The sequence below is a fragment of the Desmodus rotundus genome, chromosome X, assembly GCF_022682495.2.
Source record: "Desmodus rotundus isolate HL8 chromosome X, HLdesRot8A.1, whole genome shotgun sequence".
Classification (NCBI taxonomy): Eukaryota; Metazoa; Chordata; class Mammalia; order Chiroptera; family Phyllostomidae; genus Desmodus; species Desmodus rotundus.
In genome coordinates this window covers 77,758,141-77,785,622 of record NC_071400.1, presented here as the reverse complement: position 1 = coordinate 77,785,622, position 27,482 = coordinate 77,758,141, and the positions used below count along the sequence as shown (strand labels likewise).

At 35.2% G+C, this 27,482-nt stretch overlaps 1 protein-coding gene and 1 pseudogene across 1 annotated transcript in view; one reads left to right on the top strand and one right to left on the bottom strand.

The window, feature by feature from the left end:
• The window catches only part of CFAP47 (cilia and flagella associated protein 47), a 316,288-nt gene that overhangs the window by 46,167 nt on the left and 242,639 nt on the right, over positions 1-27,482 (top strand). Inside the window, exons 19-23 of the mRNA XM_053916952.1 lie at positions 1,622-1,699; positions 4,949-5,093; positions 9,616-9,710; positions 24,841-24,982; positions 25,715-25,809. Coding sequence (XP_053772927.1) covers positions 1,622-1,699; positions 4,949-5,093; positions 9,616-9,710; positions 24,841-24,982; positions 25,715-25,809 — 555 coding nt within the window. The remainder of the gene's footprint in view (positions 1-1,621; positions 1,700-4,948; positions 5,094-9,615; positions 9,711-24,840; positions 24,983-25,714; positions 25,810-27,482) is intronic.
• On the bottom strand, positions 21,227-21,506 carry LOC112310298 (small nuclear ribonucleoprotein E-like; annotated as a pseudogene).

Here is a 27,482-nt window from a genome sequence, read left to right as displayed (position 1 = left end):
GTTGGCAAGAGGATTTGTAGAAAATATTTTGGGTAGAAACTGGTCATGGAAATTTGTACTAAATTGGAATGAATACCTTTTATCAATATGAGGCATTTTTCACATTAAATTGAATTTATATTTGGTAACTATAACTTGTGACAAGCCCTCACTAGTAACAAAGCAAAGGATTTTGGTTCATGGCATTAATTAGATACCTTAGGAAAAATAATCAGTTTTGGAATGCTGATTCTAAATAGCTTTAATGACTATGAATTATACACAAATTCTATATGATGTTCACATCTATATTTTATAGCACACATCCGTTGTTTTACTATTTTGTGTTCTAGGAATTATGTAAATGAAAAGCTATTACCTTGATTTTAGGGACTTCTCTGTGTTCATTCAACAGAAGAAATAAAACATGTAAGACCAGTCTGTAATAAATGTTATTTATTATAAACTCATAGAATAGAATACTCCTGATCTTCAGTTTACCGATCAACAGTGTACATTTACTCACATTAAAAAAAAAAATATCTACACTGTCGTCAGATCAAAATCAATAGCTTTCGAGGTATCCCCCATTTCATCCTTCAATTTCCCATAACAATTTAAAAATAATACATAGCTTAATGTAATAAACACCAGTTTGCCTGGCTCCCAAATCAATAACCTAAGAATTGTATCTTCTGTAGAGAAATATGTATTGAACATGTTTTATAAATTATATGTTGTGGTATACGGTCTGAGATTTGGGCAGAGCTTTTTTTATGGAGTATTCTGAGAGAAATTGAAAAACATGGCCACTAAATTACAGATTTTACTGAAAGATCAATTTTTGCTGTACTTTAGAGGAGTATGCTCTTTTTCCAAAGCTGACCTTTTTAACAGTGTAATACAGTGAAATTTGCTTATTCATTCATTCAACACAGTCTCTGTTGTAGATGCTAAGGATGCAAAATAAAACAAGGAATTATACCCCTAAACTCTTATTTCACTGTCTTAATTGTCCTGGAAACCATTGAGTGTTCAGATACGCCTTGATTCAAGTTTCACGCTGCTGCTTTCAAGTTTTGTGGCCCCAAGAAAAAGATAGACCACTTGGCCTCTCTAAACCTTGCTTTTTCTCACTTGGAAATTGTGTTAGTAGTAGTAGTAACCTCACAGAATACTGAGGATTAAAAAAGAGATAATGAGTTTAGCTCCATAATTGATCCATATACTCAACAATTTTTAGCTGCTCTCATTATAGTGGTGGATATCAGTCTGTTACTATGGAAAGAAGTGTGTTTGCACTCAGTTTCCTGTTTGTTTTCATTTTAATAATCCATTAAAATTGGGTAAATACAGAAAGGTCACAGAGAGTTTGAGGCAATAAGGTCAATTCAAATGGGTAGAATTCTGCGGTCAAATTCACAAGCTGTCCTCTGGTCCTACTTGTGGTAGAGGTTTTTGAAGAGTTGAACACTCACTCCTTTTAGGGACAGCAATTCCGCAATAATAAGAAATCTTGTGACATTTATAATAGGTTATGATTATTTAAATTATAAAGTATTACATAGATGCCAGGTAACACTTCAGCAGTGTATATATTAATGTGGTTTCTACCGAGTTTTATATTTCTCCTAAATACTAGATTGCTATTCGCCGTGGAAGTGACGTAGAAATTAGGGTCAGTGGAAGTGCTGAAGTTGCTGATGTCGAAATCAAACCGGTGAGTGTGTTACCCATTTGCGTATACCATGGTGCTTTTCATTTGCTGTATGTCCCTAGTGTGTCCATTTTTTATGTTTGAAAATTTTATCATGTAGTGATTTGACCCAGATATTAATATATGTAATGTAAACAAATGATAAAGCAGAATATGAAATAAAGGTTTAAGAATTCAGCACTGAACTTAAGTTTCAGAGCACTGCCGGTACCAGTGCGTCACCCGTCGGCTGCGTCAGGACCGTGTGGCTTTTAAGAGATAACCCCTTTCCTTAATTTTGTGATTATTATCCCCTTCCTTTTTTCTTACTGGGTTACTGCCTGTGTATAAATTCCTTAACCATTCATTGGTTGGTTTAGTTTTTCATTTTTGAGCTTTGTAACAAAGATATAAAGTCTTTGGTGTGTTGCTTTTAATTAGTGTTTCCAAAGGTTAACTAAGTTGGGTGTTGCTGTGTTTTATTCATTATCACCACTGTTTAATAGTTCATTGTGTAGATATACTATAATTTATAGGCTCCTTCTGTTGTCCATAAATTAGGTGTTTCTGCTTGTTTTTTTTTTTAATTATAGTGACTATACCTATTATCATTCAGATACATACCTTCTGAGGTACTCATGGAAGAGTTCATTTGGAGTGGAGTTGCTGAGACATGGAATGCATGCGTGTTTGACTTCACAACATAATTTCCCCTTTTTTGTTCTTGAGCTTTTATTGATTCACATTCCATTGCTCTGTACATTGTATTGTAAGGCAATATTTGCCAATCTATGGACTATAAAGTGATATCTCAGTGGTTTTGATTTGCATTTTCTAAATTACAATTCTACTTATCTTTTTTTTGTTCTGTATCCTAACAAAATTTTGTTCTGTAATTATAGAGGCACATACAGATGCTTTTCTGAGGGGAGGACAGCCTTTCAGGAATTAGGTCTGCTCTCATCTACCCAGAGAAACTTATCCTGACCCTTCAAAGCAGACCCGTATGCTTCTCTATTATGACATTTATAAGATATTAAGAATATCTTCAACTCTGGGAACATCTTCACTATAGCACTTGTCATATTATTTTCTAGTTATCTGCACTTTCCTTTTTCTCTTTCAATAGTACCCTAGCACCTAGCACCATTCTGGTGCTTAACTAAATTGAGCAGAAATGGATGAGGATGCTGGTTGCCCCAGGCGTGCCCTACGGCTAGTCTGCACTTTATGGGCATCACCACAGTTCTCCTGTCTGGCTTTAAGTTAAATGATTTTCTAAACTTTATTCTGTCCAGTATTGAAGGCATTAGAAGTCCACGTAGACTGACAGACATTACTAGCTAGTCCAAGACTGTGGTAACTCCTGGAGATTAAACCTTGGAGTATCAGTGCTTTTTCCATCGCTGCGGTGTCCCTCCTTGAACAATATTAGACAAGTATTGACACTTTCACTACTTAATTTCCTCATCCTAAAGACATTGGTGGCAGGTTTTTTATGTTATGGTATAACTACGTAATTTATAGGACTTTACATTGATAAATCTTTATTAATATTTCCTCATTATCTTGGACTTGAAACATAGCTGCCTGGCTGCCTTTAAAAACAATATTCTAGTATCACCAGGTGGTGTCAGCAATACATTTCACATGTGTGTGGCACTGACTGGGAGTCTTAGTAACAATTAGGAGATTTTATCCAAATGAGCAAATGGACAAGGCCAGAATGGGAGAAGAGGAAGCATTTTTTGCATATACAAAGCATCAAACTTTCATTACCCGATTTGGATTTTACAGATTTCACCTGTACAACTGGGGTGACGTTTTGAGTGAAACCAGTGGCCAGTTGACCTTAATTATTCTCCTTAACATTAGGGTACCGTTGCCTCTTTCTCTTTTAATGTTATATGTAATTCTTTTTAAAATTATTTTTATTGTTGTTCAATTACAGTTGTCCCCATTTTTCCACCATTACTCTACCCTGCTCTACCCACCCCCCTACTTCCACATTCAATCCTCCCTCACCCCATTGTCTTTCTTGTTTGTTGATTTGTTTCTGTCGGCCATGCTGACTGGTATGAAGTGGTATCTCATTGTGGTTTTAATTTGCATCTCTCTGATGGCTAGTGATGCTGAGCATCCTTTCATGTGTCTCTGGGCCCTCTGTATGTCCTTCTTGGAGAAGTGTCTGTTCAGGTCCTTTGCCCATTTTTTAATTGGATTGTTTGTCTTCTTTTACTAAGGAACTGTAGAGTATATATAGTAACTCCACCGGAAGAACAGATTCTATAGAGTTTTGTGGCATAGGCACACCCTGACACATAAGGTCAAGTTAAGATACATTCAATTCCTTATATAGTTAAGCTAAGTGTCAGTTGCTAGGGACGCAAAATGAATTAGGCTTAAGGTCCACTAAATAAATGGACTTTATGATGGTAAAATGTAAGTAAATATAATGAATAGAAGTAGTATGGAGCGTTGTAATTAATTATGGTTTATCTAACTGGGGATTGAAGGATGCATAATATTTTATCAGGCAATTACAAGTTAACAAAAGGCCTTCATGACAGAGACACGTTTATAAAGATACAGAAAGGTGGAATGTCAGGTATTGGTTGGAGATGACAAGTCGCAGAGCTTGCTGAAGTACGAAGTGATAGGGTGAGAATGAAGCTACGTGAGGCTGGAACGTGAGGTGGGGAAGATCATGGTGAACTTTGTGAGCCCTGCTAATGAACTTGGACATTCCCCTGTAGATGGAGGAGAATCATCAAATTTTAAGACACAAAGCAGCGTGGTCAGATTTTCAATAAGCTTCACTGTGACTTAGTTTTGGAGGAGAGAATTGGAAGTCAGAATCTAGAAACAAAATGAAAAGAAATAAATTACTAACTTCATACAATTACTGTAAGGATAAGAAGTGAATGAAGGAGGCAGAATTAATGGTATTTGGTAACTGATTATATACAGGAGGTGGGGGGGAGGAAGGAAAATGTCACTGATTTTTATAGAGTATTCTAATTAATGTCTTTGATGAACATAGTATAATTTTTATTGAGGTAGAATGGACATATAACACTATGTGCATTTCAGGTGTACAGCATAATGATTTGATTTGTATATGTTGCTAAATGATTTCCACAATAAGTCTAGTTAACATCTGTCACCAAACATAGTTATAATTTTTTAAGATCTACTCTTACAGTATAATTTTTAGTTTACATTAGTCTCATAAACTATTACACAACTTTTCATTATTTTTTTAATTTTTAGAACGTATTTTTCTTCAGTGGAACCTTTATTGGTGGTACCCAGGTTATTCCATTTATAGTCAAAAACAAAACTATAACGCGTGTCAGAGTGGAATTTAATCTAGAAGGCCGTCCTCGTTTTTCAATGAATTTTAAAAATGAAGCAGGTATAAATTTTATACTACAATGATATTATTGTAAAAGTAAAACAGTTTTAAGTTGTTCAAAGGTATAATGTTAAAAAATATTGTAAATCAAGGGCAATTATTCTTAACTATTTTAATGATTCAATGCATGTTTCTCTTATACTCTATAACCCATCATGATTATATTTCTAGAAATACATCAATATTAATATCGTAACACTTTGGTAATGCAGGACATATAACTGTACTTGTTAATTGATTTAATATAGTAAGTTAGGTATGTTATGCATAAGGATATACTATAAATGAAAATAAAATTATTAATTTCTAATTTTAATTGCTCATGCATTTCAGATAAATGTCCTTGGAAAGCTCTCTATATGTTTATTCATGCATTTGGTAGTTTTATGTTTTTTTTCTTTTATATTTTTTTATTGTTGTTCAAGTACGATTGTCTCCACTTTCCACCCACCATGCTCCCCCTCCCCACCCACCTCCTCCTTCTCACCTCAATCCTACTCCCCTTTGGCTTTGTCCACAGGTCCTTTATACATGTTCCTTAATGATCTTTCCCCTTCTTTCCCCCATTATCTCCCTCTACCCTCCCCTCTGGTTACTGTTGGTTTGTTCTTTATTTCAATGTCTCTGGTTATATTTTGCTCGCTTGCTTGTTTTGTTGATTAGGTTCCACTTATAGGTGAGATCATATGGTATTTGTCTTTCACCACCTGGCTTACTTCACTTAGCATAATGCTCTCTGGTTCCGTCCATGTTGTCATGAAGGACAGGAACTCCTTTCTTTTCTGCTGTGTAGTATTCCATTGTGTACATGTACCACTGTTTTTTGATCCACTCATTTATTGATGGGCACTTAGGCTGTTTCCAGCACTTGGCTATTGTAAATTGTGCTGCTACGAACATTGGGGTCCATAGGTTCTTTTGAATTGCTGTTTCAGGATTGTTAGGGTATAATCCCAGCAGTGGAATTGCTGGGTCATAAGGCAGTTCCATTTTTAGTTTTTTTTAGGAAATTCCACACTGTTTTCCACAGTGGCTGCACCAGTCTGCGTTCACACCAACAGTGCACTAGGGCTCCCTTTTTAAATTAAGTTGTAAAAAATATGCACTTTTATAAGTGCATCTCATTTGTTTACTTCCAGGGTTTCGCATATTAAGACCTGTGGGCCAAATTTGGCCTGACACCTGCGTTTATAAATAAGTTTTATTAGAATACAGACACATTTATTTGTGTTTTGTTTATGGCTGCATGCCTGCTATAATTGTAGAATTGAATAGTTGTGACAGAAACCATGTGGTTTGCAAAACCCCAAATATTTACTATCTGGACCCTTATTAAAAAGTTTGCTCAGCATTGGTTTAGTCATTTCTTCTTCAATAAGTATTTGTTGAATACCAATTATAGGCTTGATACTACACTTTGAGTCTATAAATATAATGATATATCTTACATTTTCTCAAGAAATGAACAGTAAGTTTATTAGTCAGGGTCTCAATAGTAGACAGATGATTCACTAAAAGGGTTTAAATAATGAGGGTTTACTGAAGGGATTATCTGTGGAGGTGGGAGCTGTTGAAAGAAACCAACTAGGGATGGAAGCTGCTATTATATTTGGGCCTGAAGGAGCAAGAGGAAGCAAGATGTCACTGGAGCCCTATGAGTGGCGAAACTATGAAAGATGGGCCCACTTAAAGAGCTATTGTTCTAAAGAAATGAAGCCATTGCCAGAACTGTAGCCAAAGCAGTGAAGACATGAGGGCATAAACACCTCTTACCCATTCATACCCTGCTGGTGTCTCCCTGTGGTTGAACCAAAGCAGAGGCAGAGGTGCAAGGGGGCCTAGCTGAATCGGCCTGTACAGGTCAGGCCAGAGTAGAACAGAGCAGAGAAAGATGGCTATTGGATCTAGGTGACAAATGGAGACCACCTATAACAGTAGGTGAGGAGGATAAAGAATGCTATTATTGCCGTATAACATGGTAGATACTGTAAGACAAGTCAGTGCATGGTGCTAAGGGAGCATATACCAGGGAGAACTAGCCAAGAATCAACAATAAGGAAAGAAGATATTTTGGAAAATTTGATGCATAATTTGAGTCTTGAAGAATGAGGAGGAGATACACAAGAAAAGGGGATACAGGAGGAATGCAAGTAAAAGCCTAAAGATGAGCCAGCATGGAAGTAGTTCAGGATATCTGGAGTATAGGGAGTCAGGACTGGAGGGGTAAGTGAGACTGAGGTTACAAAGGGTCGAGATGTTAGGCAGAACCATTAGAGGATGTATATCCATGCAATGGTGCGATGAGGCTCACACTTTACTAGTTTGCCTTTTGCGAAGAGGGAGAAAGGCTCTGACTTGGTTACCATGTGGACATGGGTATTAGGGAAGAGGAGGAAGTGTCGAATCACTCCCGGTTTTTGATTCTAAGAGGTGCGTGACTAGAGGTACACTTCACAGCTGATGTAACGCAGGAGGAGCAGGGTCAGGTGAACATCCTGTGTTTGAGGAGACTGTGGAATAGCCCAGGAATAATAACAGTAGGCAGTTGGGAATAAATATGCCATCTATGTTCATTTTTCCAAAAAATCCAGATGTTGAAACTTTTATAGTTTTAACACTTCACTCTGACGGACTGGCCCACATACTTTTATGCACCTTGTTCAATAGATCAGACTCTTCCTGGGTTATTCAGTGGGGCTATTCTGTCTGCAAAGTGCCTTTCTTTCTGTGATTCTGCCTTAGCTCTAGCTCAAACCTCCCCTCTAGGCTACTGCATCATCTTTTCAAATGCTTTCTCTGCCTCCAGGCCTTTCTCCTCAGCCTTATTCCAGAGTGGTCTCCTTAAAGCAGAGATCTTATCACACCTCTGCTTAAAAAGCTTTGCTGCTGACTTGGCCTGAGAAGTATAGAAACTGATCTTAATAATTAACAATGTCCAGTAAAGTTTATACTTAAAATGCCCTGAAAATATATCTGATTATTATCAATTTTTGAACACATAAATGCCCTTTGTTGGCAAATTATACTTGGTTTCTGACATGATAGCTTCAGGTTCACTTTGCAGAGTGACTTACAGGAGACGAAAGGTGGAGATGCATTTGGCTATGACATCGCTTTGTCTTTCCAGCCCCCTGTCCCGCTGCCACATTCTCTTCTGTGTTTTCTCCCGATGGCACTGGGCTTCCCTTCCAGGGTGTTTCCTCTTCTGCTGTCCCTGCTGCCTGAGATTCTGCCTTTGATAATAAGTTAGCTTCAACCTCCTGTGTCTTATAGGTTGTTAGTACCATTCTCTACCCTCCATCCAGTTGTGTGAAATTATTTTAAAAATCTTTTCTCCCTTAAGACATTGTGTAAGTTTTATTATAGAACTAACCAATGTCCGCCTCGTATCAAAAAGGGCTGGGCACCCATTTGTCCCCCCTAGTGTGCTGTGAGCTCCATGGGATTAAGCACTGCATTTACACTTCTTGTTTTCTGTTAGAGTTGTCCAGTATAGTGTTTTGCATGCTGTGGGCACTCGAGAAATATTTGTTGAAGCTATCTTGCATTGTTGCATTTCATCAACTATATGTTTACATATACTCCAATTGTATTTATGAATATTATTTATCCATTGTTGTTATGTCTTGTATGTTCTAGACATACATCCACTCTGCGTGGATATTCTTTGCTGTGTAACATCTGCATCTTTTCCCACAGCACTGACAATGTTTGTATTACACAAACTGGATGGGTTCTTTGTTCATTTATTTAATGGTTTTTACATTATATATCAAGGTGAGTGAAATTGAATAGGATGAAGGAGGGTGGAATGAGTTATTGAAGTTCATTTCTGGACAGGGATAATTGAAATTGTTACCATTCCTTCGCATAATCTGAAAACTTTAGGGAGAGAAAAGGACTCTGGAGCTTGTTTAGATGAGCAAAGACGTTCTACTCTAACATTTGATCTTTCAGGAAATGGTTTTAGAAGTTATTTTAAGGGGTTATAGTTTTCGAATCTGAAGTTTGCATTACCATTGGGCATTGTTTCTGTATCTTCACACAGTGCTTTTTTATATGGAGCGATTCCATTTTGTCAGAAACTTTTCTTGTATGAAATTGCATTTCTATTTTTTATGCACCGAGTGTAAGGCATCACAGGAGGCCTGAGTCTTCCCTGTTCCATCTTCGCTGAAAAGGGTATCTCCCAACTTTCTCAGACCGCAGATTCAGTCAGTTACGTAAACTTGGCCTTTGCTCCTTTCTACATTCATCTGAATAAGACTGTGATATTTTTTGCTGATTCAGTGTATGTTTGGTCCATGTTTGGATATTAGTTTTGCTGATTAGAATTTTGGTATTCAGAGCAATTCTTTAAGCTAGCAACCTTACATGACCCTGCACAGATATTTTAGCAACTGCTTTTTTGATTGCTAAGGACACATTGATGGGGTTTCTTAGTGTTTGATTTCCACATTTATCAATGGTGTTATAGCTATGTATCTGGCTTCTCTTACATGTACTTTTTTCTGCCTTTCAGGGAACTACACAGACCCTGAACGTCCTAAGCTGTATTGTATAGAGTTGGAGGGAAAGAAATCTATGCAATGTGGCATAGCATTTTCTCCTGATGAAGTAAGTTCAACTTTCAATTACTAAAATTACTGGGGAGTGGTGGAATTACAGATAGTGGTAATCAAGGAGCTATCAAAGATCACCTAAACTCTTTTTGTAGTAGGTCTTTTTCTCGCTTGCGAGCATGCTTCGGTCCCTTTAATTCAGTAAAATGATTGCCAGAGGTGTCTGGCTCATGCTTGTGGAGTATCTCAAGCAGCGCACAGGGCACAGCCAGGGAACCCATGGTCTTGTTTTCCCAGTCATGCTGGCTAGAAAACTCAAGAGATGACATGTATGAAGGAGAGGGAAGTTGAGGCTAACCCCAAAATCACTTTTATTTGAGCCAGTATGTACTTTATACTTATATTTAAATGGGGTATGCTTAATGGTCTTGGAATCCACTACCTGAAATGACTATAAATGTGCTATGAAGACTTAGGAGGGGTTGCTATGATACTGGCTCCTTTTACAGTGGTCCTTGCATTTAGTGATTTAAAAACCAGAACATCAATAGTAAACAAACAAATTATCACAGAAAACACCTTTCCTGGAATGTGCGCAGGGGGAAAGGGTAGCAATGGCAAAATTTCAGGGGAAATGTGTGATATTTTCTTGCCTCTGAGGTTCTGCAACAGAAGTGCCAAGGAGAGAGCTTCTCTCTACCCATGATAGTTAAGGCATGGTGCTACATCTTCCCAAACAAGGATCAAACTTCTATATGGCAATCAGAATCTAAGACTATGTCAAAACACTTCGTTTTGTATTCCAACATAACTAGCACGATGCCTCTTGCCCAATAGGTATAGTACCGAATGAACTAAGTGAAAATAATTAATAACACGATAAGAAGATATTGAATGCTAAGTGCTATCTTTAATAGTCCATTTATTAATAATGATACTAAACTACATAGTTTACTGAGATTGAAATTTTCCTTTAGGAATAATAATAGCTTTATTTAGCTTTCAGAAAGAAAAAGTAAAGAAACTTTGAGGACAATTTTAGACTTAAGAAAATGCTAAGGATAATTTTGTCTTCCTAAGTACGATACATTAGTGGGGCTCTGCTTTGTGGGCTTTGTGTATGTGTGATTCACATGGAATGATGCTGTCTACAGAGTTTAGACAGGCACAGAGGGTGAGGTAGCAAAGGCTACTTTTCTGACATTAAAGAAAATGAAAATCTTCATATCTCTCACACATTAAGTGCACTAAGATGTATACTATACTATATTCAATTACCATAGGTTTGGTGTAATTATTCATTTACGCTAATGAACAGTGATATTTAGATAGAAACTGTTTAGCAAGTTTTCAAGAAGAGAGAGAACAGTTTTGCTGTTTTGAAAATCATCTCATGACATTTTTCAACCAAATAATTTCTTAATGTCTCTTTTTTAAGTCAACCTATTATCTTTATATAAACTGGTCTATCCATAAGTATATCAAAAAATTTACATCTTAAAGAGTAATACTTAAGATAATGATTTCTGTATATAAAATGACATGCATTTAAATTTTAAAAAGTAAATAATTTTTATCCCCCAAAAAGAAAATCATCTTATGGATATTTTGGGCTTAATTTAGGCTTTCAGAATACAAATATTATTTAGATTTTCTTTTAACCATTTCAGCAAGGATTTTAAAGTTCATGAAATACCATTAAGGTAGTACAATTATTTGTTGAATAATACAGTCCCTAATTTTTCTAATTTAGACAAAAAGCATAATTATTTGAAGAGGTTCAGAGGATGTTTCTTTTTAATTTTTGTAGTATTCTAGTATCTTTCAAAGCCTTCTCAACTCTCATGTGCCCTAACCAATCGCAAGTTTTGTCTGCAGCAACTTGTACTATCATCTTGCATATCAATGATATTCTCTTCCTGATTGTTAAAGTTTATAGCTAAAGTTAAATAGAAAGTTTAGAAAAGCAGGCAGAACATATAAACAAATAAATTATAATACTTTACTATGACCCCTGGTTATATTTTGGGGTATGTCTGTTTTTCCCACTCCCTCTCTCTATTTGTATACCTATATTTCTACAGCTATAATTGTAATGAAATACTACTTTATGAACTAATTTCAACCTACATTTTTATTATATTTATCAATTAAAATGTTATGAATTGCTTTTTGTGTCATTAAGTATTCTAAACACAGTTTCTTCTTTTAGGGATGAATATTGTATTTTATGGCTATACTATGTATAGTTACTTAACTAAGTCATCCTTCTTACTGAACACTTAAGATTATTGCATTTTTTGTTTTTCTAAATGATACGGTAACAAACATCCTTGTAGACAAAAGTTTGCTTTCACGTTGTGTTTTCATTATACCTTTGTAGAAGTGGAATACTTGGGTCAAACTCAATGCATGTATCTTAGGCTATTGGTATGTATTGTCAAGTTGCTTCCAGAAAGGTTACGCCAGGTATATTATCCACCAGTAACAGTGTAAAAATGTTGTTCATTGTCTTCTTTCCTTGTACAACGAGATCGTATCAATGATATATGTATGCATACATAAAGTTCAGCCAATCTGATACATGAAAGATGCATTTTACATTGCATTTCTCTGATTCTTTTTGTATAACAAACTACCTTACAACAGTAATGATTTATTTGCTAATGATTTGGCCCTGTTGATACTATTAAAATTCCGTTAACTCTCTGGTAAGATAAGTAGCCTCTGTTTTTTGATTCCAAGGATATTATTGGCCATTTTTTTTGTTTTATTTTTCCTGATAAATTTGGAATCAATTCTCAAGTTTATGGCTAAAAGTTCTATGTATATTTTGATTTGTGTTGCCTTAAATTAATATAAAATTTGGAGAGAAGTGATTTTTATATAAAACTGAGTTTCCTACTCAGAAATAAGATATGCCTCTTATTTTATGAAAGCATTTTATGATCCTCAGCAAAGTTCAGGTTTTATGTATTTTTATGTTCTTATATATTAAAAATAAATGATATTGATGTGGTATAAGACTGCTTATTTTACTTTAAACTTTACTTTTAATTATCCTTCAATTTGTTTTAGATTTTTCAAGAATACTTTTATAGGCTACAAATATTATTGTTTATCTGTTCTATTTAATAATTACATATTTGCCCTGGCTGGTGTGGCTCAGTGGATTGAGCACCGGCCTGTGAACCAAGGGGTCACTGGTTCAATTCCCAGTCAGGGTGCATGCCTGGACTGCAGGCCAGGTCCCCCCAGTAGGGGGCACGTGAGAGGCAACCACACATTTAATGTTTCTCTCCCTCTCTTTCTCTCTTCCTTCCCCTCTCTAAAAAGTAAATAAATAAAATCTTTAAAAAATAATTACAAATTTTACCTATTTTAATAATATATTATGTAGAATTTTCAGAACAAGGTCAAAATATTTTTGGCTTACCTTATTCCTGATTTTCTGTGAAGCAATATAGTATTTTAAGCCCATGTTGGGAAATATCTCTCTAGTACTAACTTAAACACGAATTTTAATCCTGAATTTATGTAAATTTTTAAATCTCGTTAAATACCTATATACCACCAATCATAGTTTTCAAAGCAGGAAAAACATGAGATCTAGTTCAGCAATATATTTGTAGCATTAGTATATTTTTTAGAACACATTAAGCAGTTTAATAAGTATCTATTCAATGAATGCATTAAATCACAGTGAATAAACCTGTACATTCACTTATGAGAACTTGTTCTGTTGTTTCTTTTGGATACTTAAAGTTGGAATTGATGAAGAAAAGGGATGTGCATTTTCGTTATTGGTACATATCAATATATCCAAATTACCACCAGAAAACTTTTATCAATCTATCAATAGTCAACATTCAAAAGTATTAGGCATCTACCAGATATCATGCATTATTCTTGACCTTGGGGTTGTAGTAGAAGCTTTTATCGTATTGTGGCCACGTGATGCCTTTCCTTCACATTTTCTTCTTTACTCTGGGTATTATCGTTTGCCAATATAAAAGACATATGACAAAAGTCCAGTACTCTATTTTTCTTTTGTCACCGGTACTTTTTGGTTTTACATCTAAGAACCTATTACCTAACCCAAATCATGAAGATTTCTATGTTTGCTTCTAAGAGTTTTATAGCGTTAGCTCTTACCTTTAGCCTATGATCCATTTTGAATTGTTTTTGAGTGTGATGTGAGGTAAATAGCCACCTTTATTCTTTTGCAAGTGACAGCCTCTTCTCCCAGGACTGTTTATTGAAAAGATTAGTTCTCTTTAAATTCTCTTGGCACACTTGTCTAAACTCAAGTAAAGAGAGATGTAACAGTTTGTCTCTGGACTTTCAATTCTTTTCCACAGATCCATATGTCCTTATTCTAATAACACAGTGTCTTCATTAATATAGCTTTGTAGTAATTTTCGAAATTGGAAAATGTGAGTTCATCAGTTTTATTCTCCTTCAATAATATTTTTGGCTAATTTGTGCCCCATGCATTTCCACATGAATTTGAGGATTACCTTGTCAATTACCTCAAAAAATAAGAAGGGAATTTGATATGAGTAGTAAAGCACCTCTATAGATCTATTTGAGGAGTACTGCCATCTCAACAACATTAAGTCTTCTTCTAATCCGTGAATATAGGATGTTTTTTCATTTATTTAGGTCTCCTTTAATTCCTTTCAACAACGTTTTATAGTTTTCAGCGTATACATTTCCCATTTCTTTATTAACTTTCTTGTAAATGATTACTTTTAATGCTATTGTAAATGGAATTGTTTTCCTTACTTTCAAATTGTTCATGTGAAAGAAAACTTTTGTATAGAAAAACAGTCAATTTTAAACATGGATCTAGTATTGTGCAAAAATGTTGAACTTATTCATTAGTCCTAATAGTTTGTTAGTAGATTCCCTACAATTTCCTATATACAAGAATATTCCACCCTGGCCGGCATCGTTCAGAGGGTTGGGTATTGTCCCAAAAGGTGAATGAATGGTCACAGGTTCGGTTCTGGGCTGGGGCACATGCCTGGTTCGCGATGTGCAAGAGGCAACCAGTCCATGTTTCTCTTCCGCATTGATGTTTCTCTCCCTCTCTTTCTCCCTCCCTTCCCTTCTCTCTAAAAGTAAATAAATAAAATCTTAAAAAAATAAAAGAACGTGCCATATACCAATTTGGATACTCTTTAATTTCTACAGCATGATTTTTAGAAACTCCAGTAGAAAATTGAGTGGAAGTAGTGAGACCAAATATATTATATATTATCTTTTTCCTTATTTTAGGAGGAAAGTGTCCATCTTTTACCCTTAAATTTGATGTTAGCAATGTTGGTTTTTTTTCTGTAGATTTCCTTTATTAGGTTGAGGAAACTCTCTTTTTCTAGTTGAGTATTTTGATCATGAAAGACTATTGGATTTTACACATCAATTTTAATGGTCACATGATTTTGCCATTTATTCTATTAATATGTTGCCTTATATGGATTGATTTGTGTATGTTAAATCAAGCTTGCATTCCTGGGATAAATGCCATTTGATCATGGAATGTAATCCTTTGTATACATTTCTGGACTCAGTTTTCTAGTATTTTGTTGAAGGATTTTGCATCTATATTCATAAGGAAAACTGCTCTATACTTTCGTTTCCTTAAGTTATCTTTGGTTTTGACATCAGGGTAATAGTGGCTTCTTAGAATGAGTTGAGAAATGTTTTTTTTTTCTTTCTTATTTTTGAAATAATTTGTGGAGGGCTATATTAATTTTTCTTTAAATTAATGATGTATTTCAACATCGCAGTCATTTTGTCCTGCGCTTTTTTGTGTCATATTGTTTAAGTTACTAATTCAATCTATTTGGTTGTTATAGATCTATTTATTTTCTACTGCTTTTTAAATAACAATCCCTTTATAATTATATAGGACTTAGAGTCTGTAAAGTGCCCTCATATCCAATATCACTATTTTCACATGAGTTCAATACGACAAGCATTGAGACTATCGGCATTTTCCCTTTTTTTGTGCCTTCTCAAGGCTAGCTGCTGGCGAGCTACAGAGCTTGGCCAATACAGTGTTAGGTCCTCAGCCTCCTGGCCTCTTGGGCCTTCATAGTATCATGTTAGGAATCCAAACATAATGAAGAATACTATATATTCCTTTAGCCTCTGGACATAGGATTTTCATAGTTATTCTTTGGGTTTTTTATTTTCCTCCTAGTCATTAGTGTTCAAAATTTTCAGCTTCATAAATTTGTAATCATCAAAATGTCAATTACCATATTTGTATAATCTATGTTCCATTTTCTACATGCACAGAAAGAAATTTGCAGTCACAATTTGTTTCTTCTGGGATTAAGTTTATTTGGGGGAATAATTTGTAGATTCTTAGGCCTTTAATTATATTTACCAGGGTATTTGTAGAAACAAAATAAAATCCCATAATACAATGAAAAGAAAGAAAAAGATGACATTTTTACAGGGATTTGTAGACTTGGAAAACATTGTCTTGTGTAAAACAGATAATAATCTGTACAAAACACCTCAAATAATTAAATCGTGTCATTGGAGGCGGCACGATTTACACTACCTAATACAAAGTATGTACTGTCCCAATTCTTAAACATAAATAGCTTTTCAGTGTCAGGTCAAATCATGGGCCGACTTTAAAACAATTTTTTGGCATATATTTCTCTTTGTAAAAATCTATAGCATCTGGCACAAAAGGAGGGTTTCCCTTGTTTCTCATTCCTCAATTCTTTGTCAGTATCATTTGTTAGGTTTCATATAGATTTCACATGAGTTTCTCCTATTTTATGCCCCACTTTGGATGGAACCTGTTGAATGTTGGTTTAATTTCCTATTGTTCATTCTGAAGTTGCCCAATGTTCCTTTAGAGCAGGGGTGTCAAACTCATTTTCACGGGGGGTCACATCAGCCTTGCGGTTGCCTTCAAAGGGCCGAATGTAATTTCAAAACCTTAACAGTTAAGGAGTAGTTACATTTATACAGTTATGAAAATATTTCGGCCGTTTGAAGGCAACTGCGAGGCTGCTGTGGCCCCCGGTGAAAATGAGTTCGGCAGCCCTGCTTTAGCGTTTGCGTTTTCTCTCCTGGTAGATTTCTATTTTGCTGGAATCACTTTTCTGCCTTCACTTGAGATAACTAAGGCCAATAGCTCTCCCCTACTCTCCCCTTGCTCCCCTCCCCCACCTATATCTCAATAGGTTTCTCTTATACTTCTAGGCCAGTTTACCTATTTCTCTCTCTCTCTTTTTAATTGAGATAGAACCAGCAAATAGTACTACATTAGTTTTAGTTATAAAACAATGTTTAGATATATGTACATATTGCAAAATGACCACTATAGGTTTAGCTAACATCTTACACTACACGTAGTTACAGGTATTTTTCTTGTGATGAGGACTTTTAAGATTTACTCTTTTAATGACTTCAAAGTAAATAATACAGTATCTTTAAGTATACTCACCATGCTGTACATTACATCGCCAAGACTTATTTCTCTTATACCTGGAAGTTTATACCTTTTTTGACCACCATCACCTACTTCATAGATGAAGATGGTCAAAATTTCTTATTGAGAAATTTTATTTAAATCATCTAATTTTTTGGCATGTGTTATTCATGACATTATTATTTTTATTTCTGTAATGTAGGTAATAATGTCTTTTCTTTCATTTCTTGTTTTATTAAATTCAGTCAATTCTCTTCATCTTGGTCAGCTTATCTAAAGGTTTGTCAATTTTGTTGATATTTGTAAGATTCAACTTTTAGTATTATTGATTTTCTACACTGTTTTTGATTCCTTATTTCATTAATTTACACTTTATTATTTCTTTCCTTATGCTTACTTTGGGTTAAGTGGTCTTTTTCCTTTTTTTTAAGGTATAAGGTTGATATGATATCTTTATTATTTTTTATATAGGTTTTACAGTTAAACATTTCTCATTAAGCATTGCTTTATCCACATCCACAAAGTTTTGTGATGTTGTATTTTCATTTTCATTCATCATAGTGTTTTACAATTTCTTATGTACTTTTTTGACCCATTAGTTATTTAGGATGTGTTGTTTAATTTCCACCCATTGGTTAATTTACCAAATTTCCTTCTTTTATTGATTTCTAATATAATTTAATTGTGATTGGAGAGTAAACTTAGTATTATTTAACCAAATTTAAATTTATTGAGGCTCGTTTTATTATACTCTATATAGGTTATTTAGCTAAATTGAGGTAAATATAAAATAACTAATTGAGGTGAAAATGATTGCATCTGGACTTGTGTATTTGTGGGTGAATGTGTGTGTGTGTGTGTATGTGATTATACAGTGATAGAGGGAGGGGAATGCTGATTTTCAATATATGCTTTATAGGATTATTTTTCTTTTATTTTTTCATATACATACTCTTATAATTTTGATAAAGAAACAAAAACTCGAAACTAAAAAGAAAATGAACCTTTTGTGACAAGATAGTGTTTTGAAGCATTAAAGGCACGTCCTTCTCTCGCCCAGTATCTACATCTTGCCCTTGCAGAGTTATGCACGTGCGCGCGCATATGCACACACACACACACCCTTTTTTCAATAAGGGAAACAAACTAATAACTTTGTCTAGTAATTTTAGTCTGTAGGTTTTTAAGTATGTCAAGATCAAGTTATATCTTTTCTTAATAAATCCGTATTTTATATTATCACACAATGGTGCTATATACCGTTTTCAAGGTTATCTTTTAACAAGAGTAACAAAAAATTAGAAAAAATATATAACCCAATTTAATTGTTACAGGACTTTTTGGAAAGAAACACATGCAATTTGGTAAAATTTTCATTTTTGGAGTCCAATTTACTGTTTAATGCTGTCAACAACTAAAAATTTGTAAATCTATTTCTTAATGTTTAGATTGTGGATTCTAAACATTGATTATAAAATTAAAATATGTAAATCTACTTCCAGTTCTCTGAAGTGCTATGCATTGCTTAAGAGTTTGAATTGTTCTGTATTTACTGGGCATTTTAAAGGGAGACTGACTTAGTGTATTGGAGTGTAATTCAGTCCCACAATGAGAACATAAGAAGCCCTGAGGAGACAGCACGCCCTGTGAGATATGTGCTATGAGGCAGGCTGATTATGTGGTTTCTAGTCATTTCAAATGTGCTTCGCTATATTTACAGCTAGCGGCAAGTTCCCTGGGTTTGTGTGTGTCTGCATGTGTAGATGTAAGTAGCCAGTGGGCCCTCTCCTAGTTGACCTGTGGAGCCGGAAAATGTGAAATCAACAATAGGGGCTGGATGTATTTCCAGCTGTAACCCGTCTTGCCTATGGTGCACCGGGTTTGGGTGTAACAGTCAGAAGTGCTGGTGGGCGATTGTAGTTGCATTTGATATCCTCTAGTCTGGTTCGTTTACACTCAGTCACTGAAGCCCCTCTTTTCCTGTGGGCCACTCAGTGTCTTCTGCGCCAGTATCTAGTGTCATGCTGCCCTATGGGATAGTCACTAGCCACATGTGGATATTGCAGTCAAGTCTTTAATTATTCAAAATTTAATAAAATGAAAATTTTATTTCCTCAGTCAAAACTGCCACATTTCAAGTTCTCAGTATTCACATATGGCTACTGGACATGCAGAACATTTCCATCACTGTATAAAGTCGTATTTGAAAGTACTGGCATATTATACTTTTCCCTATTTTACCCTTACTTTTCCTGCCACAGTGGCCCGGGTTCTGCCCTGTGGCACAGAGTGGGTAACCTGCGTGGCTGAGTGGCCCTCCAGGTCTCTGCAGGTCTCATCTCTGCTGCTCTCTATTTTCTCTGAAGCTTTTCAAAATGACAGAGATTTGTTCACTCTTTCTCTTTTCACCCACCTTTTTCTGCTCTTTAAGGATATTCAGTCTTTGGGTAAACATTTCACAGCGGTTACTCTAGATTTCCAGTCAGTCTTACAGGAAGCTATGAAAGATGCCTCAAAGATTCAAATAGAGGACATTGGAATGCCACTTGCCCCTTTTGTAGTCCTAAGCATTTTTGTCTACCAGCACTGGCCAGGGGACTGAAATCTTTTCTTCATCAGAATGCGATTTTCTACTTGAGGCATCCTTGTGTTTGAAAGACAACTTCTACAGAGGCACTAAGAACAGCATGCACTGCGAAACTTTTCAGCTTTCCCCTCTTCATTAGGTACCGCAGTGGGTTCACAGTGATAGAACTCATCTCTTTTCCTATGTGCCACTGAGTTGCTGTGTAACAGATGTTTTATATTTTACAATTTTACCGAGGGGATAAGACTTATATGGGTGAAGAAATCATGGAACCTCTCAATTTTGCATTCTGAGTAATTACAGGGCTACCTTAGGTAAAAACATATTTTATGTGACCTGTCTGTGAAGATGTGAGTTAAGAAGAAGGCAAGGGCAGTATGACTTCCCACGCACGCACAATAGGCAGTTAGAGAAGGCAGGGGCTGACTCTGAGCTCTGTGAATTCAGCACACAGTGTTTTAGAAAATATATGTGTTTCTGGAGAGAAATGACCTCATACTTAAGATAATGGAGACAGTTAGGAGCTGAGATCAGTGCATCCAATTATCATTACCAGCATCATCAGCATCAACAACAACAGCAGACATTCTGAAGTGACGCCCACAGTCATGCTCTGTGTTAAACCTCTCCCATCGCTTCGGTCTTCCTTGCTGTCATCCCTGCTTTGGGACCCAGCATTGCACTCGGTGACAGTCAAGATTCAATACTCACTCACTATCAGGAGTTAATCTATAGTGTTTACTCTTTATCTCATTCGTCCCCAAAGTGGAGCCCTCTGTGACTAGATTCTCTTCCTTACTGATTCTGGGCTCCCTCACACCTGGCTTTCTTTCCCCTCCCCTCTGCCTTCTAGGCTCCCTATACTTACATAAATCCATGTGTTTTAGGTCTTCTTTCCCCTCCATGGTTTCTTTATATAATGGACATGGCTATCTCTATATAGCCTTTGTACATATCTTTTCCTGTGGATGTGGGTGTGACTGTAGACGTTATCCTTTCTGGAAGCTTGGCTCCCTGAGTTGGTTTTTCTAGATGGTCTTTATCTGTTAAACATGGCTGCTTCTTTGAAGTTTGTAGCGTATGTGAGTTTACCACTTCGCCTGCCTCAGAGTAAATCTCTGGACATTGCTGCCAGCCAGGCTCATTTTGTATCCTTCACCCCACTCCTCTCATTTTTGGAGTGATTTCAGTACCCATATGGGGGTCCTTCCATAACCCTGGCCGCTCAGTGTCTTTGTTTTCATTGACTTCCTCCTTCCTCTCCCTCAGCTTCTTCCATAGGGAACTCATCTCCTGTCACATGAGGGTGATGGTTTGGGAAACATACTTTAATATAGTACTTGACTTTAAAACATGAGTCCATATTAAATAAAAAGCTTAAAGAATAAGATAATATTAAATATTAAGGGTAATCAAAGCCATATGAGTAAATGTTTAAGAGCTATATTTTAATCAAAGGACACCTAGAAAACACAAACTGTCCTGCCTTCTCAACCATTTCTCACTTCATGAGTCATTTCTAGTTGGAGACACTTTGGAGAAGAGTAATATTATCTCCTTTTAGCATGATTGCACCCAGTTGTTTTCTTGACTTTGTTTTAGAAAAAAATTTCTTCTGCATCAACAAATACGAGGTGAATATACTTGTCAAAACCAATGATACAGCCCTCTATCCTCATATGCACTTGCTCATAAAGCCACACTTGAATCCGAGATCCATTTTGCAAGTATCTGAAGATGAGGTTGATGGGCTGCACGATCATCTTCTGCACTTCTTGGCCCTGGCCACGGTACGCCATGGTGGAAGCTGACAAAGACCAAACTAACCCACACACTACCTCAGAAAGCTACTTCCGAGATCACTTTTTTACTATTTTTTGTTTTGTTTTTACTATTTTTAAGTTGTTTTCTTCTTGATTTAGTGTTCACTTGGTTGTTCAAAAGCTTTGACTATTTTCCAGAGTTCTAACAAAGTTGGTCCTCACAGCTTTTGCTTGCTTTCAATGCTTGTGTGGAGAGATGGACATTTGGAACTGGATGTCCACCATCTGGCTGATGTTACCCTCTCCCTTCATTTTGGTATGGACCCTAGACATCATAATTGGCTCTGTTTCTTCTCCTTGATGCAAAGTTGTCATGTTTTTCATCAAGGCTGGATTACAGAGTCTTCATTCAAAAGTGAGGGCTAGCACTATATAGTTGTCAAGATGTTATGAAACTCTAAGTATTTGTCCTTCTATGACTCATTCTGACTGACTGTGTATATTATTGGTCTGATTTAGATTCTGAATCCAGATGTATAAAACTCAGATGTATAAAGCTAAAGAATAGCTTTAACTTCATTACATTTACTTTTGAAATGGTGATGATGTAAAAATTCTCTGCATTATTTGAGCATTGGCAAATTATACAGTTTTGTAGCAAATATGAAAATCAATATAGAGAGCAGTGTGATCACCTTCCCTAAATTTTTTTTGTGCCTCTTCGTAAGCCAGCCTCTCCCCCACCTCCAGTTCATGGCAGACGCTGACCTCATGTTGTTTGTATAATTTTGCCTTTTCACTTCTATAAATGAAATAATAAGGTATGTTGCCTTTTTAGTGTGGTGTCTCCTACTTAGAATAACTCATTTGAAATTCATCCATAGTATTATATATAACATTAGTTCATTCCATTTCATCTTAAAAAAAAATATTCTTGTATGGATTTACCAAAGTGTGTTATCCATTTACTATTTGGGGGGAATTAGGTTTGTTTTCATGTTTTGGAAACTATTAATAAGGCGAGAATAAACATTTGCATGCAGGTTTTTGTATGAATAAGTTTTCATATCTTTCTGGTAAGTAGCTAGGATTGGAACTTCTAGGCCTCACGTTAAGTACATATTTAATTTTCTAAGAAACTCAAAAACTGTTTTGTTAAATGACTATAAAATTTTGCATTCCATCATCAATGCATAAATGTATTAGGTGCTCATATCTTTATCAGTACTTGGTAATATCACTTAATTAGCAGACATTTGGCCCCTAGTTTGTATAAATCCTGTTCAAGAAATTTAACCTTGAGGCATCTACTGAGCCCCATGCAGCATGACAATCTAGGCTGCCAAAGCAAGAAAATGTATTATTGGCAATACATCTTCAACGCAATTATTTTTTAATGTCATATTCTTTTTTTAAAAGATTTTATTTATTTACTTTTAAAGAGGGAGAGGGAGAGAGAAAGAGAGGGACAGAAACATCAATGTGTGGTTGCCTCTGACGTGCCCCCTATTGGGAACCTGGCCCACAACCCAGGTATGTGCTTTGAATGGGAATTGAACCAATGACCCTTTGGTTCACAGCCCCAGCTCAATCCACTGAGCCATACCAGCCAGGGCCACCACACAGTTATTGAACCAGTAAAACCTGATAGTATTTTTATGTATTAATTCTGTAAACCAAAAACAGAAACAAATGTTATGGGCTATTTGAACCCAGGGACTTTGTCTAAGCATGGGTGTATTGGACAGGACCAAATTTCAAGGACCTTTTATTGTGGGCAAAATGTCTCCATGTATGTTTTGGACAGACCGAATGTCCAGCAATGTGTCATTTTTGTTTAAGCCATTGTGATAAGTGTGAAGCGTTATCTCTTTGATTTCAATTTGCATTTCCTTAATGCCTGATGTTGTTAACCATCTTTTCATGCAGTAATATATGTATATATTCTGTTATGAATTGTCTTTTATGAATTATCTTTCACCTAGTTTTTCATTAGGTACTTTGGTTTTCATTGATTTTGTGTGTTCTTTATATATTTTGGATACAAATTGGATTTCTTGGTCAAAAATGTGTGTTTGGCTTATAATTTTATTTTCTTAACATCTTTAAGAGACCAGATGTTCTTTATTTTATCAAATTACAATTTAATAATAGTTTTATAGCTGATTTTTTGGTATTGCATTTAAGAAATCTTTGATATTAAATAGGGATAACAGAGATTTTTTCTCTATATTTTCTTATTACAAAGTTTATATGTTTAGATTTTATATTTATGCCTTTGGTCCATTTTAAATTAATAGTAATTTCTAAAATTTATTTATTTTTAAGATTTAGTTTGGAGTCATTAAAAATAAAACAAGTCTTATTTTGAAAAATGCATGTTCAATATTACAAAATAATTTTCTTTTTGAAACTCTTTAAGATTTTATTTATTTATTTTTAGAGAGAGGGGAAGGGAGGCAGAAAGAGAGGGAGAGAAACATTGATGTGAGAAACAGTGATCGGTTGCTTCTATATGCGCCCAGACTGGGGACCGAAGCTGCAATCCAGGCATGTGCCCTGAGCGGGAATCAAACCTGCAACCTTTGCTTTGTGGGATGATGCCCAACCAACTGAGCCACACTGGTCAGAGCTGAAACTGTCTTTTTTAAAACTACTGTGTTGCTAAATTCATAGTGTTTCATTAGCTTTCCAAAAGTTATTCATCTTGAATAACTGAAAGTCTGTACCCCTTGACCAGCATTTTCCCATTTCTCCCTCCCCACAGTCCCTGGTAACCACCATTTTATTCTCAGCTTCCATGAGTTTGACTGTATTAGATTCCACATATAAGTGAGGTCATATGGTATTTGTCTTTCTCTATCTGACTTAGTTCACTTGGCGTAATGTCCTTCAGGTCCATCCTTGTTGTTGAAAATGGCAGGGTATTGTTCTATTTTTAAAGCTTAAAAATATTCCATTGCATGTCTTTTCATGGACATTTAGGTTATTTTCAAATCTTGACTATATATTGTGAATAATGATGTAATAAATATAATGCAGGTATCTCTTTGAGATCCCGATTTCATTTCCTGAGGATGAATACCCAGAAGTAAGATTGCTGGGTAGTATGGTAGTTATGATAACAATATTATGCTTTATACTTGAAATTTGCTAAGAGGGTAGATCCTAAGTGTTCTCATCATAAGAAATAAGAAGAAGGTCACTATGTGAGGTAATGGATATGCTAATTAGTTTGATTGTGGTGTTATTTCATTATATATATGTATATCAAATAATCAAGTCATACATTTTATGTATATACAATAAAATTATTATCACAACTTTTATAGCAAAAAAGTCACAGATATAATTTATTTTTGTTTGTCAGGTGAGAGTGTATGAATTTTGCTTTCAAGTTCGAATTAATTTCTACGAATCTTCAGAACTGTACACTGAATATCACGTGTTAAATGCACCTATACCTCCACATACAGTACCACTTATTCAGCCATGTTATGTTCAAGCTGTTGGTATGTAATGTGAATCATTCCAGTGGTGTCCATAAACCCAACATTTACACTTCGGGAGCAGTGAGGGAATAGGGGGTCAAATATATGGTGACAGAAGAAGTTTTGACTTTGGGTGGTGGACCCACAATACAATATACAGATGATGTATTAATAGAATTGTACACTTGAAACCTATATAATTTTATTAACCATTGTCACCCCAATAAATTTAATAATTTTTTAAAGATAAGATTTTTCAGCAGCTAATAATGTCTTCTCTATTATATTTTTAAAGATTGCAACAATTTTAACTTTTAATAGAATAGCTATTTTCTTTCCTCATGCATGAATGTTATGATATGCAATCTATGTATTTCCTTTATTCCCATAATTCTTCTATGTTTCTTTTCACTTCTGTACTGCATTGGTCAAACTCCAGTGTGGAGATCATTTGATCTTTGTTTACTTTTTTCTTAGCTCAATATTTCTCATATTTTTATATTTTTTGTCTGAAGGGTAGTTTTTAAATTTTCCTTGTAATTATTTACCATTAAAAATACAAAATTGGGATTTTGTAGATGTGATAAACCAAGATATTCTAAAAATGTTTAAAATTTAAGTTTTTGTTTTGCCAGGAATATAAAAATAGAAAATAATTATATATTTTATTGTTTTATGTTGACAACTAAATAAAGAATTATCTATGAGCTTATATCTATTTATAGTTTATATGTTTACTTACTTTCCCCATAGTATTGCAAGCACCAGTGAAATTATCCCAGAATGAATTTACATTTAATATAGTGCCAAGTACTGTGAATACCATGGACAATGTCACAAAAACTCAGGTATGTATGGAGAATTGGTACAGTTTACAACTGTTTTTCTGATTATGGCTTTTAGTTTATTGAGTTGTTGTGAAACATATGTTATAAGAAGTCTTTTATTTTTAGAGAACTTGCATATAGATATATATAATTTACACACATATATATCTCATATTTCTCAGAAGTATGTATATGCAGGGTGGGGCAAAAGTAGGTTTACAGTTGTTTGAATGACTTCAGTACAATAATGAATAAATATTAATATAAGAATAAACTCTGTCCTTTGCAAACTCACAACTATAAACCTACTTTTACTCCACCCTGTATGTCACATATATAAAACTCATATTTCTCAGGAGTAATTGTCCAAGTATGCCAACACACATAAAGTCACTTGTTTTATATATGTGTATATTTAACAGGACTGTTCAAAATATGTGGAATAGAATTAAATTATGCCTCTCTCCTTTTACAAATGGAAACTATGATTAAAGTGAACGTGAAATATGTTCCATATAGATAAGGAAATATGATGCGAGGCAATGATAACAAGTGAAAAAGTCCAGATATATAGTAAAGTGACTTTTCTGATAATCTACTCTGTTTTTCTTAATAGGTATTTTTGCCTCTCTTCTAATTATGAATCTATCTAGAAAAATTAGAGAATGTATATGAAGGAAGCTTGTGTATACATTGTAGAAATTTGTATTTGTAGTTTTCCTTTTTTGTATTATATATTGCTTTTTCTACAATAAATTTTGAACCTTTATAGCTTGAAGAAAAATTATGTGGAGAAAACATTTAACATTGCACGCATAAAATAATAGCTGAAGGTATAGGCAATTATAGTTAGAGAACAATAGAGGATCTCTTCTAAAATTAAAATGTGGCTTTTTCAAGCATAAAATGTCAGTAAGACTTCTAACTGTAATGTAACTTCAAGGATGCCAAAGACCATGTATGCGGGGCTAGGAAGGAAGAGTAAGTGAACTGAATTGGCTTGAATTCCAGAGCAAAACAATCCCTGCGTAAATGCAAGATTATTTTATATCATTTTATGTAATTGTAATTTTATTCACTTGGTGTGATAAAATACAACCTAGACCTCAGGTGGCAACATACGGCCCGAGGGCGGAATCCGGCCCTCCACCGTGTTTTATCCGGCCTGGCACCTTGTTTCTACCTGGCGGCAGCACCGAGTTCTTCCTTAACTGTTAAGGAGTAGTTACATCTATAGAGTCCTAAAATTACATTCGGCCCTTTGAAGGCGACTGCGAGGCTGATGTGGCCCCTGGTGAAAATGAGTTTGACACCCCTGATCTAGACAACGAGAATCTTCTGTTTTGATTGGCAAAGGACTTACATTGGCCCCACAGAGAAGGAACTGGGACTCTCATACATTACTTGGATTTGGCATGAATGATATTTACAGTCAGTCAAAATAAAATATATAATACAGAGAAGTCAAGATGTTTATGTAGGAGAATTAAAATATGATCATATATAACATTTTATATTTAAAATGACAAGTATGATACATACAATGGGTATGTGAAGGTTAAGTTGACACAAGGGTTGGGAATGGTAGAAGGAACAGGAGTGAAACCCATCTCACATAGGGGGTAATGAAAGGGAATTTTCTAAAGCTGACAGAAAAAGAACTGAAGTTGTAAATACACTGTTTAAAGTTGCCA